The sequence below is a fragment of the Diceros bicornis genome, chromosome 25, assembly GCF_020826845.1.
Source record: "Diceros bicornis minor isolate mBicDic1 chromosome 25, mDicBic1.mat.cur, whole genome shotgun sequence".
Taxonomy (NCBI): domain Eukaryota; kingdom Metazoa; phylum Chordata; class Mammalia; order Perissodactyla; family Rhinocerotidae; genus Diceros; species Diceros bicornis.
This window is the reverse complement of record NC_080764.1, coordinates 6,387,986-6,401,184: the sequence shown is the minus strand read 5'-3', so window position 1 is coordinate 6,401,184 and position 13,199 is coordinate 6,387,986. Positions and strand designations below refer to the sequence as shown.

The window sequence follows — 13,199 nt, the reverse complement described above, 5'->3', positions numbered from 1 at the left end:
CCAATGGAAACACCATCATAGAAGTAATAAAGTAAACACAGCAAGCAACAGAATAAATCTTGCTGAAAGTCAAATTACAGATATAGATAAAAGACCTAAGATGATCATTAAGAATACAGAGGAAAAAGACAAAGAGAAAAAGCACTTTGAGAGAACTTAATTGATATAGAAGACAAAGACAATCCAACATAAGGATAATCTGTATCACCAAAGTTAAAAATCTGAAAAAATGGAACAGAAGATTTATTGAAAGATACATGTTACCAAGAAAACAAAAAAACCTTGAATTGAAGAAAGAATTTAATTTTCAGATTGAAAATATACTGTGTTCTGGAAAACTGATGCAGAATGCTCAACACCCAGACATATCTTAGTTATTTTACAGAAATTTAGGGATAAATAACTCTTTAGGCAACCAGGTAGAAAAAGCAAATCACCAATAAGGGAGAAAATTAGGCAAGCCTCAGACTTCTCCACAGACTCAGCACAGAAGGCAAAGGATCAGAGTCTATGATGTTCTGAAGGAGAGAAGTGTGACCCGTGGATATTGTATGCAGCCAGAAAAGATATTCAACATCTTCTTCAGTTTCATTTCAATTTCTATGCTTCTGATACCACCTCTCTGTATGGAAAGATGCCAGGAATAATGCTGACAGTGGTTATTGCTGAGTGGTAGAACTGGTTTGACTGTTTACTTTCATCTTTTTACAGGTCTGCATCAGGGCCCACCTCACAGGGCTGCAGGGACTATAAAGAGATGGCACAGGAACGTGCTTACCCTAGTGCCTGGCATGGAACAAATGTCCAATAAATGGGGTGGATTATGATGGTTATCAAATCAGGTATATAAATTTATTTGTGATAAAAAATCCTCTATAATCTGGCTAGATACCACCTTATATCCCACTTGGGCTAAATGCACAGCTCACGCTTCAGCCAAACATGTTCCCCTCAAGGGCCCTCGGACTATAATGCTCTCCTCCCCTCGGTGTTTGTCACACACCTCCTGTGAACTCTGGTCCTGCAAAAGCGCTTCCTAGCTCTTAACCAGCCACAGCTCTTCCTCCTGAACACTCCGTGACATCTTGTTCTTCTCTTACAAGCATTTAAATAGCTTGTTTGGAGCCAAACAGCTCAATCTCGACTCCACCACAAACTAGCTAAGTGACTTTGGGAAATGCACTTAGCAGCCTTGAGTTTGAGTTTTCTCGTCTTCAAAAACGGGATAATAATACCTGCCTCACAAAGCTGTTGCGAGAAACGAAATTAAAATTAGGGTTTACAAAGTATCTGCACAGAGCACGATAAACAGATGCTTTCTATTATTATTTCTTCATGTGACTTATTTTATGTCTTACCTGCCCTATTTTTTTAAAATACGCGTGCGCGCGCGCGCGCGCACGCACACACACACACACACACACACACAAATCTTAAAGACAGAGTATGTTACTTGGCTTTGTATCCAACGAAGGCCCTAGTAGTCCAGGGACTTGCACCTGAACTAACACAACATAAGGGATGAAAGGGTCCTTAGAAGATCGTCTTGTCTAGTAATTCCAAAAACTCAGGAGGCTTTAAAAAAAGTAGAGTCCTAGGCTTTGCTATAAGCAATCTTGGTTAGTGAAACCAAGCTGAAATCTGAGAATTTGTCATTTTTAAGCTTGCTACTGGAGCAGATCTGACAGTCATAGAAGGCGCTCAATGAACATTTGCTGCACTGAATTAAGCTGAAACCAGACAGGGACAAGCCATCTTGAAGGAGCCAGTCACAGGTAGTTAACCCCTGAGGCAAGAAACCACTTGTCCCCAGTGACAAAAGGCCCGGAAGTGAGACTCTCCAGTTGCATTCTTCATACATTCATCCTCAAGAAACTGGACCCTGCTTTCTCCAAAACTACCCAACAGGTGGAGAACTCTGGGATCCTGTTGATGAGGCTGGGATCAAGACCATGAGTGCAAGGAAAAGTGTTGCTTCTCAAGGTTCTATGCCTGCATAAGCCTGGCTTCACAGGTCTGACGTAACTGTATCAACTACTCAACTATTTGCTCTTTTATATTAAGATTTTTCCCAGCATTAAAGGAATAACACGTTATTATTAAAACATTTTGAAAACACAGCAGCAGCAGAAAGAACCACAAAACACCACCCAGAGACACATCACTTGAAGACAACCAGTACTTTGGAATTTCTTTCCACCAGTCACTGACATTCCACGTACGTTGTTATCATTAACTTCGTGGAAATCGTTGCTCGTGGCTGCACATTTCACCGTGTGGACATGCTGTGCCTCACTTAACACTTTTCCTGCTGTTAGACATTTATGTTATTCTTATGAATAATGATACCACGACCATCTTTGCGGATAATGCTTTTTCCATTTTTGAAAGTATTTCCCCAGCACAGATTCATAGAAGAGGAATTACCGTGCTGAAGGATACTGAAATCTTTAGCTATATACTTTAAAAAGACTTACCTTGATCTCCCATATAATACCTAAGGTTCAAGTCATTATTTATACTGAGGCTCTTCAAAAAAGCATTATAATCCACTGCAGTACCTTTATCAATGTTGTAGTGTTTTGCAAACCTAAAATAGAAACATTCTTTAGTAATCAGAAACTACGATACAGAGAATCTAACACCAAGCAAGTTACTAAGGTGTCCTTTACACTGGGGTTGGCATTAATTTTAATGTGTGTTTCTAGCTAGAGGCGGAATTAAAGAGTAAACTCTAGGAAACGTTACTGTAAGATTAAAAAAATGCAGATACGTAGAAGGAGATCACTTTCCTTGGCCTATGGATGGATGCACAGATGGATACATATAGATTCTAATGGGACAGGAACCCCTCAGGTTCCGCTAAGGGTGTGCCTCTGCCTGTAGCCCATAAGGGTCTTCCCCCTTCTCTGGCTGGTGGAGGGGGTGGCCAAGGCTTAGGCTGCAGGGAGCCACCTCTGCACTCAGGCAGCAAAAGCAGGTCTCACTTTCCTTTAGTAATTGGGGGGAATGGATCTGAGCCATGAATCAGTTAGCATATAATTTCTAAAACCAGAGAAGTCTAGAGCTGGGTGGAGGAGAGAACACAGCCCATCTTCTTGACCAAGCATATCATTGCACAGCGAGAAACTGAGGCCCAGGATGGCCTGCCCTTTCAAAGCAGTTAATGGTGGTGGGAGCAAAGCTCCTCTTGGAGCATTCTATGATTTCTATATATAAAAAGAAAATTTCAAAACACTTAACCAATGTCTCTCTCTGAAATATACTGATACTCTTTTTCTTAAAGTTAAGATAAATGGGATGTTTGGATGTTTTGTTCTTTTTAAAATGATTTTTCTATTATTCAAATCTGCCTCTTGATAAATGGTTTTCTAGATAATTTCTGCATTTTTACATTTATAAAAAATTGACAGTTTTTAAATATTTGGTTATATTATCTCCATATGTGTTGGTTTCTATAATTATCTAATTTCATGCCGCTTTCTAAAAATTTAGTAATTATCACTTAAACTATTTGTTATTTTTCTGTTTTCCAAATTTAACAAAGAGTAATGTCATGTATTCATTTCAATGCATACCTTTTTTTTCCACTTTGATAAATCTTGCCTATTGTTCTAATAAGAAAAATTATCTTCAGATATGATAGCTGCCAGATGTTAACTCCCTAAATAGCTCTATTTTTCATCCATAGTCTCTGTCTTGTGAAAATAAGGCTGTAAGCTCAAGAACCCAGAAGGTGGTACCTAACACGCTCCTTTTCAAGTTGCCAACCTCTAGAAAGCATCGGAGACTCTGCTGCTCCAGGAAAAAATCAGGAGACCGATAAAAATCTCATCACCAACTTTGCTGCTTTCTGTGAAAATCCAGCCTTCCTTCAAACTGGCATTTGCTCATAAGAGAATGTGAACTTTCCTCATGCCCAGCCCATCCACATTCATAATACCTGCCACATATTCATTGAGGACAGACAGACAGAATCCCATGATAATATTTCCCAGAGATAAAATCTCAAAACTGAAGCCTCAGCACCGCCCAAGGGTGCAGTATCTCAAAAGGCTTTTTTACAAGAATAAAGGCGTGGGAGACAGAACCATTTCCAAGATGAAACAACCAAGGTCATTTTTCCAGGGACCTGAACTCTGCGCACGAGAACTCACACATCTGCAGAGACCTACAGGCAGGTCGGTCCCGCGGGAAGGCCGACTTTAGGGGCGAAGGGAGTGACAACCTCTCAGCATCACCTGGATCTGTGCCTTGGGCTTCATGCATCTGCTCAGGCAGCAGGCTGACCTCTAGTGAGTTTGCTTGCTTTTCAGGCTGCTTTAAATTATTTTACCTGGATTCAAATACTTTGGCCTGCAGGGCAATGGAGGGTAGGGTGGTGGGAGATGGAAAGGAAAAACAAAACCCAGTGGGTCTCAGGATAGCCTGATTAAGTATAAACCTTGGTGATGACTCTCTCTCTCGCCTCTTGTTTACATAGGCTGGATGGTATCCTGCAGCCTAAAGAGAACTGTTTTTCAGAGTCAAGGGCATCCACGGAATCTTTATGATTATGACAGAGTCACTGTGAATCAAGCACCTACTATGTGCCAGCCTCATCGCAGGCCCACTTTGTATATTACATGGAATCGTCACGCCAGCCCCACAGGTGGGCTCCTCAGTCTCCATTTCCTTAAGAGAAAACTGAGTCTCAGAGAGACCAGGAGCTTCCCAAGGCCCTTGAACCAGGGAGAGCAGAGCTCAGACCCTACCCCAAGCACGCCTGACTTCAAAGCCCAGGCTATTCCTCCCACCCCAGGCGGCAAAGGCTGATATTAAACAGAGAGCTGTTAGATAAAAGAAAGGATTCAAAAATGCATTGTGTTTCTTGCTCAAAAACTAAAAAGGCAAAGTTAATACTGAAGCAGCTTCTCAAGGAAAGAGTATATTCTTGAGTTTCAATAAGAAAAGCATTAAAGCAATTGAAGAAACGGTCCACTTTTGATCTTCTGCGTTTCTACTCTAAAGGAAAGCAATTCTATTAAGTTTCTCAAGCCTTATCATGAGAACAGCATTGTTTTTGAGGCTTAAAAAATATCTCAAATAAAAATTTGTGGAGTTCTTTATTATTCAATACTTACGAGATGGGGAAACAGACAGTAACATTTTTTATAGATTTACTAGGTTGGAGACTGCAGTGCCAAACACAAGGTTTATTGTCAAATAAAACACTGTTTTGTTTTTTGATTGCCCGTTTCAGAAGAGAGCTGCTTCTGTTCTATAATTGCGTGCACAAAATTATTTAATTTGTTTTGTTTGGATCTTATTCTGGACACTTTCCCAGGCGGAAAGATGTAAAAATTAAAACATCTATTATGTCTTTTGTATTCTGAGGTGGGTTATAAAGAAGAAAAAAGAAGAAAATATTCAAAAGACGTGGAAACATCCATTTTTTAAAAGTCCCCTTGCTTTTCGGATCCTGCAGTGCCCATGACACTGTCACATGTCCTCTTGACTTCCTTGCTACAGGAGCAAATTCTCCTACTTCCAACAGAAGCAACACTGTCCTTATAGCATTATGTAAGCAACCACGGCGACCCATTTTAAGAGCGATTTATAACTGCAGTGTAATGTGAAACTCTTAGGCTTAAAGTGAAATAATAAGGCTTGGTACTTTTGTTAATGGCCTGGAGGATATTTAGAAAAATGGGGAAAGGCAGGAAGATGAAGAGCACCTCTTGGCTGAGTACTAAATGAGGTTAAACATGGGCCAACCTTCTAGTGGCTTCCATTGGAAACACAAGTAGCCACAGAAGCGAAGCATTTGGCTTCTTCTAAATGAGCTTCTGGAACTTATTGGAGGCTCAAAAAAATGTTCATGCAGGCTTCCACATACTGCCCTCGAGTCAGGAGCAGGTGGTGGTGCTCTCAAACGCCATGAAGCAGCTAACATTCAGTCACTCACTGTTCCCCTGCTGCAACACGCCCCCAACCGCAGCAGTGACAGTCCTCAAAGGAAAACGAAGTTTCTGTTATTATATCAGGATGGAGAGCCAATAGGGAGCATATCAGCTAAGGAATAAATCCTGAAATTTTCCATTCTTCTCCTAACCCCAGGCTTTGAGTAAAAGTCAACTGTGAACTGGAAACACACGGGACGGAGGGCGTGTGCCAACCAGGAAAAGAGAGACAATTGGTGATGGATTACTTAAATAATCGAGATGTGTTCAAATCTGCAGGCAAGATGATTCTCACTCTAGGGTACTTAAGGAATTAGACCATTAGCTCTCGTTTTTGAGAAGTCATGGAGAGCTTCACGAACGTGGGAGAAATGCCGAATGAGTGCCTCTTTTAAAAACAGTTGAGACAGAAGGCAGGAGGGAGGACTACGCATGGATCCAAGGAACCCGACAGGTCCCGTTTTGAAACTGGTTTCAAGCTCTACGGAGCACTCTCTCACCGTACCTTCGTTTACTTACTTTTTGTATTCCTCATCTTTCATCTTCAAACAGAAGGTCTCCAGAACCCTCCTCAGCTCACGTGGTTGGACCAGACCAGTCTCGTTAACATCAACGAGCTTAAGGGCTTTGAGAACAGTTTTAATGTTTTTGAAAATCTGTGTATAAAAGTGATTTAGGAAAAGTCAAAAGATCCAGTGTAGAAAATCAAAATGGTAATAAAAAATGTGAAAGTTTTTAAATGCTTCTTGTAGAGTAAAATGTTTTCAAAGACTCACAGTAGTAGGGATTGCAAAATGACATGTCTATGGAAAAAAGAACACTTCGCATTTACTGAATGTTTTCAAGGCAATTTTCTCTATAAATGGTCTTAGTAAGTTTAAAAAAAGAATTCTTTCTGATGTAAAGCAATAGGTCTCACACACAATTCCTTCCCTTTTAAGCCATATGAAAAATCCTTTTGGTTAATTGATACTTAAAAACCATAGTTCTGGCATAGCTGGACTCATACGATTTTCATTTTTAATGGCCATATGCAAACTATTTTTACTAGGAGCTGAAAAGCATGACTGTATATTTCAACCCCTCTGAATTTTTCAAAGATATTACAGAAAATTTTTATAGAGATCTTTCCCAAATGCAGCCAATGCATATCTATTGGGCACACAAACGTGACTGGCATGTGGATAGGCCCTGTGGAGGTGCAGAGAGCGCCGAGCTGTGCACCTGCCTTTAAGAAAGATCCCCTGGGCTCCCATGAGCCAAGCACCAAGCTGTGTGGTTGGATCCTCCCAGCCCACCTGAAGAAAGGATCATTTCCCTACTTTTAGGTTCAGGGAGGCTGCATGAGTTCCCCAACATCACCCAGCTGGATGGTGACGAGGCTGGGATTCAAACTCAGGTCAGTCCTGTAACCACACAACCCCACAGAGAACGTAAGACTCATCAACAAATAGTCACCAAAGCTGGGCAGGGGGGACAAGAGCCAAGTAACAGGGACAAACAAGGAGCTGCGGGCCTTCACAGAAGAGCACATGCCCTTCCGGCCCCAGCCATCTGGGGGGCTTCCTGCAGGAGGCGGCCTCTGAGCTAGGAGAGGTGGTTAGGGGCCAATCGCTCACTCTGCGGGGAGGACAGGAGGGCATCCCGCAGGCAGGACATGAAGCTGAAGATGGATTGTGGACGAAGAGTGATGAGTGTCAGGTACGGCTGGATCCTGGAAGGTCTGATTCTACCGCTTGGACTGGACCAAATCCGAGGAAAATTCGTGCACCTCAGGGGAGGAGTTCAGGGAAAACTCTAGGCTGATCAGGTTCGGTCCCTTTTTATCAACACCCCCTACTGCTTCAACGTGTTCTCTGACGGCTCCCTTCACTGTCTCAGGCTGACTGAAGTCCGCCCGACCCACCAGGAACCCCCTCGCAGCCCTCTCCTGGGTGGCTGCTCAGCTCACGCCTGAAGAACCACTGAGCTGGTGGGAGGATGGCGTCCTCCGCTGCTTCCCTTCTCCCTGGCTCCTCCTGGCTCGGTCGTGTGGAGACCCTCCTGTGGCCCCCTCATGCCTGGGGGACCTCAGCCCCTGGCACGCCTGCCCTGCCTCCAGCACCCTCGTGGTGTTCACACAGAAGACCTTCTGACACCCGGTCTCTCAGCTCCAGTCCTCCCCTCCGGAGGCCCCCGCTCCCTGCTCACACCCACACCTTGTTATACCAGTACCTGCCACTCTGCAAAATCAAGCCCCATGCTCCAACCACTCCTCCACCTTCCCAGCTTCCTCCCTTGAGCGCCAACCCCCAGCAACCTTCTCCCCTGCCCGGGACCTCCACCTGCTGCTCCAGCTCCTTCTCACTCCCCCCTAACCAGGTCCATCTCTATAATCACCCCTGCATGTGTGCTCAGCCCCCGCCGCCCCTCCTCCCTCACCCCTCTCTCAGCAGACCTAACCCGGTTAAAGCTAACGCACCGCCTAGTCCAAGCGCCCATGTGGCTGGAAGCACTTACCCGGCTCCCCTCAATCCAGACCACCAACCCCACCAGCAGGTAATCAGCAGCGTGGTAATCCCTCTCTAGGATCCACTCACCACCCCCATCCAGACATCGGCTCCCGCCTTCTCCTCTCTCCTCACCACCCTTCGCAGCCTCCTCCCTCCTCCCCACCAATAACCTGCTCCTTATTTATGGAGATAACAGAGCAACTGGGAGACTATGTCCCCATGCTCCCCCCACATCTACAGTCTGTGTGACTCCAAACCCACGCGATCGGCCTCCCCTCCTGTTCTGTGATGCCACATAGGTGACACACGTGACCCTGTCCCCTCTCGTCCACGTGAGGAATTGCTCCTGCACCGCCTGTTTCCTCGCTCTCAGTTGGTCCCCATTACGATGAGGTCCCCCATCTTAGAAACGATTCCTCCCTCCCGGCCTCGCCTCTTCTCCCAGCCACTTCTTCCCTCTTGAAGAAATCGCCTCTCAAGAGCTGTCTGTGCTTTCTGTCCCCAAGGTGTCTCCCTCCAACCCCAATCAGTTTTGTCCCCACCACTCCGCAGAAACTGTTCCTGTCAGGGTGACCGAAGACTCCACCTCGCCAAGCTTGGTGGCTGCTCCTCAGGCCTCACCTTGCTGTCGCCGCAGCAGCACTCGCACAGCTCACTGCTCCTCCTTCCTGGAAGCACACTTCCTACCGGGCTCCCACACCCCACTCTCCCGGCTCTCCTCTGCCTTCCTGGCTTCTTCTGGTCTCGCTGCCTAGTTCCTCCTCCTCTCCCCAACCTCTCAACTCTGGGGCATCTTAGGACTCAGTCCTCGGGTCTCTGCTCCTCTAACCACACTCACTGCTGCCGGTCCAGTCCTGTGGCTTTAGTGACCAGCTGATGACTCTCAGATGTCCGTCTCCAGCCCTGGCCCCTCCTCTGAGCTCAGGTTAGCGTATGCAGCTGCCTGGCGACGTCCACCTTGAGAGTCTGACAGATGTCCCGGGTTTACCAAACCCAACCTGCTCCTCCCACAGTCTCCCCCTCCCCACGCATAGCAGACCCATTCTGCCAGATTCTCTTCTCACATCCTATATCCAGGCTATCAGGAGAGCCAAGCAGCCCTCCCTTCAATACGTTTCCAGAATCCAGCCACGTCTCACCCCCTCCACCTCACACCCTCCAGGCTGATGCAACGGCCTCCCATTGGTCTTCCAGTGTCCACTCTTGACCCCACAGTTGGTTCTCCCCACAGCAGCCAAGGCATTCTGTTTAAGTCTGAGCACACCCTCCTCGGCTCACAGCCTCCAGTGGCTCCCATCCCATTTAGAGTCAAAGGCAAAGGCCCCAGAGACTGGCTCCGGCAGCTCTCCCGCCTCATCCCCCTCACCCGTCCCCTGGCTTGTTGCTTTCGGGCCACAACGGACTCTGTGCTGCTCCTCATGAGTGCCTGCCTCCTCCTGCCTCAAGGGCTTTGCTTTTGCTGTTCCTTCTCCCTCTAGATACCCACTGGCTCACTCCCTTACTTCACTCAGGTCTGGGCCCAAATGTCATCTTATCACAAAGGCCTTCCCTGACCACAGGCTTAAGTCAGGATCCACCCTCAACACTCTTATCTTCTTCAAAGCACTTCTCGCCCACTAATGTAACGCGTGTCTCTATTGTCCGTCACTCCCTCCAGAACGTCCGCTCCCTGAGAGCAGGGTTCTGTTCACCGCCTCACCCCCGGGCTCCAGAACAGCAGCTGGCGGAGCGCACGTGCTCAGTAAGCATTTGCTTGAGGGAACGAATGAACAGGTCTTCCTGTCACCTGCTTGGGAAAAAGCTACACTCTGAGGAAGCCTTGTTATATGTCAGCAAGTACCTCCCCAGGGCCGATCCTGAATGTAATGACAATTACAGTCAGTATCAATGTAATAAAGATCACAATAACATGATAATTGAACAAATATTAATTGAATGTCTGTTATGTGCAAAACCCTGTGCTAAATTCTATACACATCTCCCACTTCTTACAACTGCAGAGCAGCGGCTGAAACGATCTTAATACCCAAAACTGGGAATACCAAACGTGGAAGAGTGGGAACATCCTCAGGTGGAGTGAAGCCCACTCGTGTGTGTCCACTCTCGGCTTGACGGCTTTGTCTAAAAGAACGGAGCCCCAGCCACGGAGAGCACTTGTTCCCATGGCCAAATAAAAATCTCAGCACCTTTTCTGCTGCCAAATCCCGATTCACCTGTTCTGGTAGAACGGAGGACATGAGGCGATGCGCTTTTTTAAAACCCCAAAGCAACCCATATGGATCTCCAGCGCGGAAAGCCGGGAAACAGCAGATCTGGCTCACAGCTCACACCCACCAGAGGTATGTCTCCAAGTTTCTCATCATTTGTCAGACTGAAGTTTGGCAAGATCTGAATAGAGCTGCAGATGGTGAGGCTTATCAAAGGCAGCAAAGTTAGGGCTGTGGTGTACAAGACTTGTCCCATACTTGAGAGGAGAGAAGAAAAAGTATGAAGGAATAAAATGGCTGGGGTCACAACAGTGACGATGCCCCCGCTCTGCCCCATTTCCCTGCTCCCTTAGAAACGGAGAAGCGGGCAGGAGAGGAAAAGATGGAGAAAGGAGAATTAGGAAGTGTGGGCAGCATCTAGCTGCTTTCTAGGCCACCTTGGCGTAACTGGGACAAGTTTGCATTAAGAGCCAACCGTCCCTGAGCCTCCTGCTTACCCCCGAGGCCAGCTCCGACCCCCTCAATCACCCGCCCCACCCCCACAGTCCCCGGACTCCAGCAGTTCTGAACTACTTCAGTTCACAAGCCCGTCGGGGTCTCTTCTCCCAGGCTGGAAAGTCCTCCCCACGGCCTGAAGCCCCAGATGATCTGACCCCCACTCTCCTCTCCTCACTCTGCTCCAGCTACCCGGGCCTCCTTGTTCTTGTGCACACATACTGGGCACGCTCATCCTTCAAGACTTTTGCATGTCCAGTCTCCTCTGCCGGACGGCTCCCTCCCGGCCTTCATTCAGGTCTCAGTCACACGCCACCTGCTCACAGACACCTTCCTCCACGGCCTGCACAAAAGCACATCCTCATCCCTTTCTGACCACTCCCTTCATTTTTCTTCTTCGCATTCATCCACACCTGGACCATTTCATATTTCTTTCTGTATCTGTTTACTGTCTTTCTTCCTCCGTTGAGATGTAAACTCCACGGAGGGGGATCCAGTTTTGTTGGCTGCTGTGTCCTCAGGGCATAGAACAGCGCTGGACACAGTGGATGCTCGTAATATTTGTGGAGTGAGTTAACATGCTGTGTCTGCTGCCCGGAACGCCCTCTCCGGCTCTGCCACTGCCCCCTCTGTGGCAGGACTCGGTGCCTTCTCTTCTGGCTTTCCTAATTACGCTTCCATTCCTCACTGGCTCCCCACTTCCTTCTTGACATCTTGGTGTATTCCTGCCTGAAAATGGTACCCAGCTCCCTCCCCTGCAGGAGGGGACCCTCCCCACTCCTTGTCTGGCCTCTGCTCTCCAGGCACTCCATTCCCACCCGTCAAATCCCCACAGCTTCTAGGGAGGAATGCTCTTGGAGAGGGTCAAATCCTCAGAGAGAGGGAAAAACTGTGCACAGTTAACAAAAAAAGAAGGGCCACTGCCTCTTGCCTCCTTCCTCCAAATCCAGCACACCTCTGTAAAGAAACGTGGTATTGCCCTATTATTGCCCAGAGATGGGCCTGAGAAAGGGTGCTCTCCGGGCCTGGCTTCATTGCCTATGGTGGCCTGACTCCCTTTCCTGCGTTCCAGGCGCGGCAATGCCTGCCGTCTGTTTTGTACGCCTGCAAGCTAAGAATGGTTTTTACATTTTTAAACAGCTGAAAAAAAAATCAAAAGAACGATATTTTGTGACATGTGAAAGTTATGTGAATTTCAAATTTCAGGATCTGTAAGTAAATTTTATTGGCGCCCAGCCACGCCCATTCATTTACTTATTGTCTCCAGCTGCTCTCCCCTACCAGGGCAGAGTTAACTAAGTGGACAGACGTCCGACCTGAAGAGATAAAAATGTTTACTATGTCGACGCAAACAATCCATAATCAATCTACAAATCAAAATTGGGGTGAGTTTATTATCTGAGCCAGCTTTGAGGACTATAGCCTGGGAGAACGCTTCTGCCAAGGAAGGAAGCTCTCCGAAGATGCAGGGTGTACAGAGTGGGTATATACCGTCTTGGAACAAGGAACATACATCACATACGACAGGACTGTCCCTTTTACTACATTCATGAGATGCTTTGCTGGTACAGCAGGTCAGTGGTCACAAGGTGAGCACAGCAGGTTGGTAATTAATCCTTAGTTTCTGGAAAGAAATGCTTCTCTACAAAGAAATGCTGATATAGGGGGAGGCAACATCCCTATCTTTAAGGGCATCATTTTTGTCTTTGGGACATTGTAAATGTTTGAGGCAGATGTACACTGCATGCTCGACAGGCCATGTCAGGCCCTTCTGGAGAAACAAGGTCGGGCCAAACTAGTTTTAAACCAAATAGCTTCCTCCTATACTCCAATATATCTTATTGCTTTTCATTTATTCATCAACTAACTTTACGGGAGAAGTTCATGACCCCATTCCACTCTCTCCCGTGCACTCCCACTTACATCTGACCGGGTGATAAGTGTCAGGGGAGTTTTGTGCATAAAAACAAGTAGAAGCACTGAGGAGTTAAAAAGAAAACCGAAACAATAGCTAGGTGTGACTTGAAATTAAAGACTCAGGAGCCGGGAAATGGGCCTGAGGC

The 13,199-nt window shown here is 46.6% G+C and overlaps 1 protein-coding gene across 1 annotated transcript in view; it reads right to left on the bottom strand.

Moving 5' to 3' along the window:
* The window catches only part of EFCAB6 (EF-hand calcium binding domain 6), a 239,415-nt gene that overhangs the window by 176,955 nt on the left and 49,261 nt on the right, over positions 1–13,199 (bottom strand). The window contains exons 6-7 of the mRNA XM_058568187.1: positions 6,462–6,598; positions 2,478–2,590 (exon numbers count right to left, since the gene is read on the bottom strand). Of these exons, the coding sequence (XP_058424170.1) occupies positions 2,478–2,590; positions 6,462–6,598 (250 nt within the window). The remainder of the gene's footprint in view (positions 1–2,477; positions 2,591–6,461; positions 6,599–13,199) is intronic.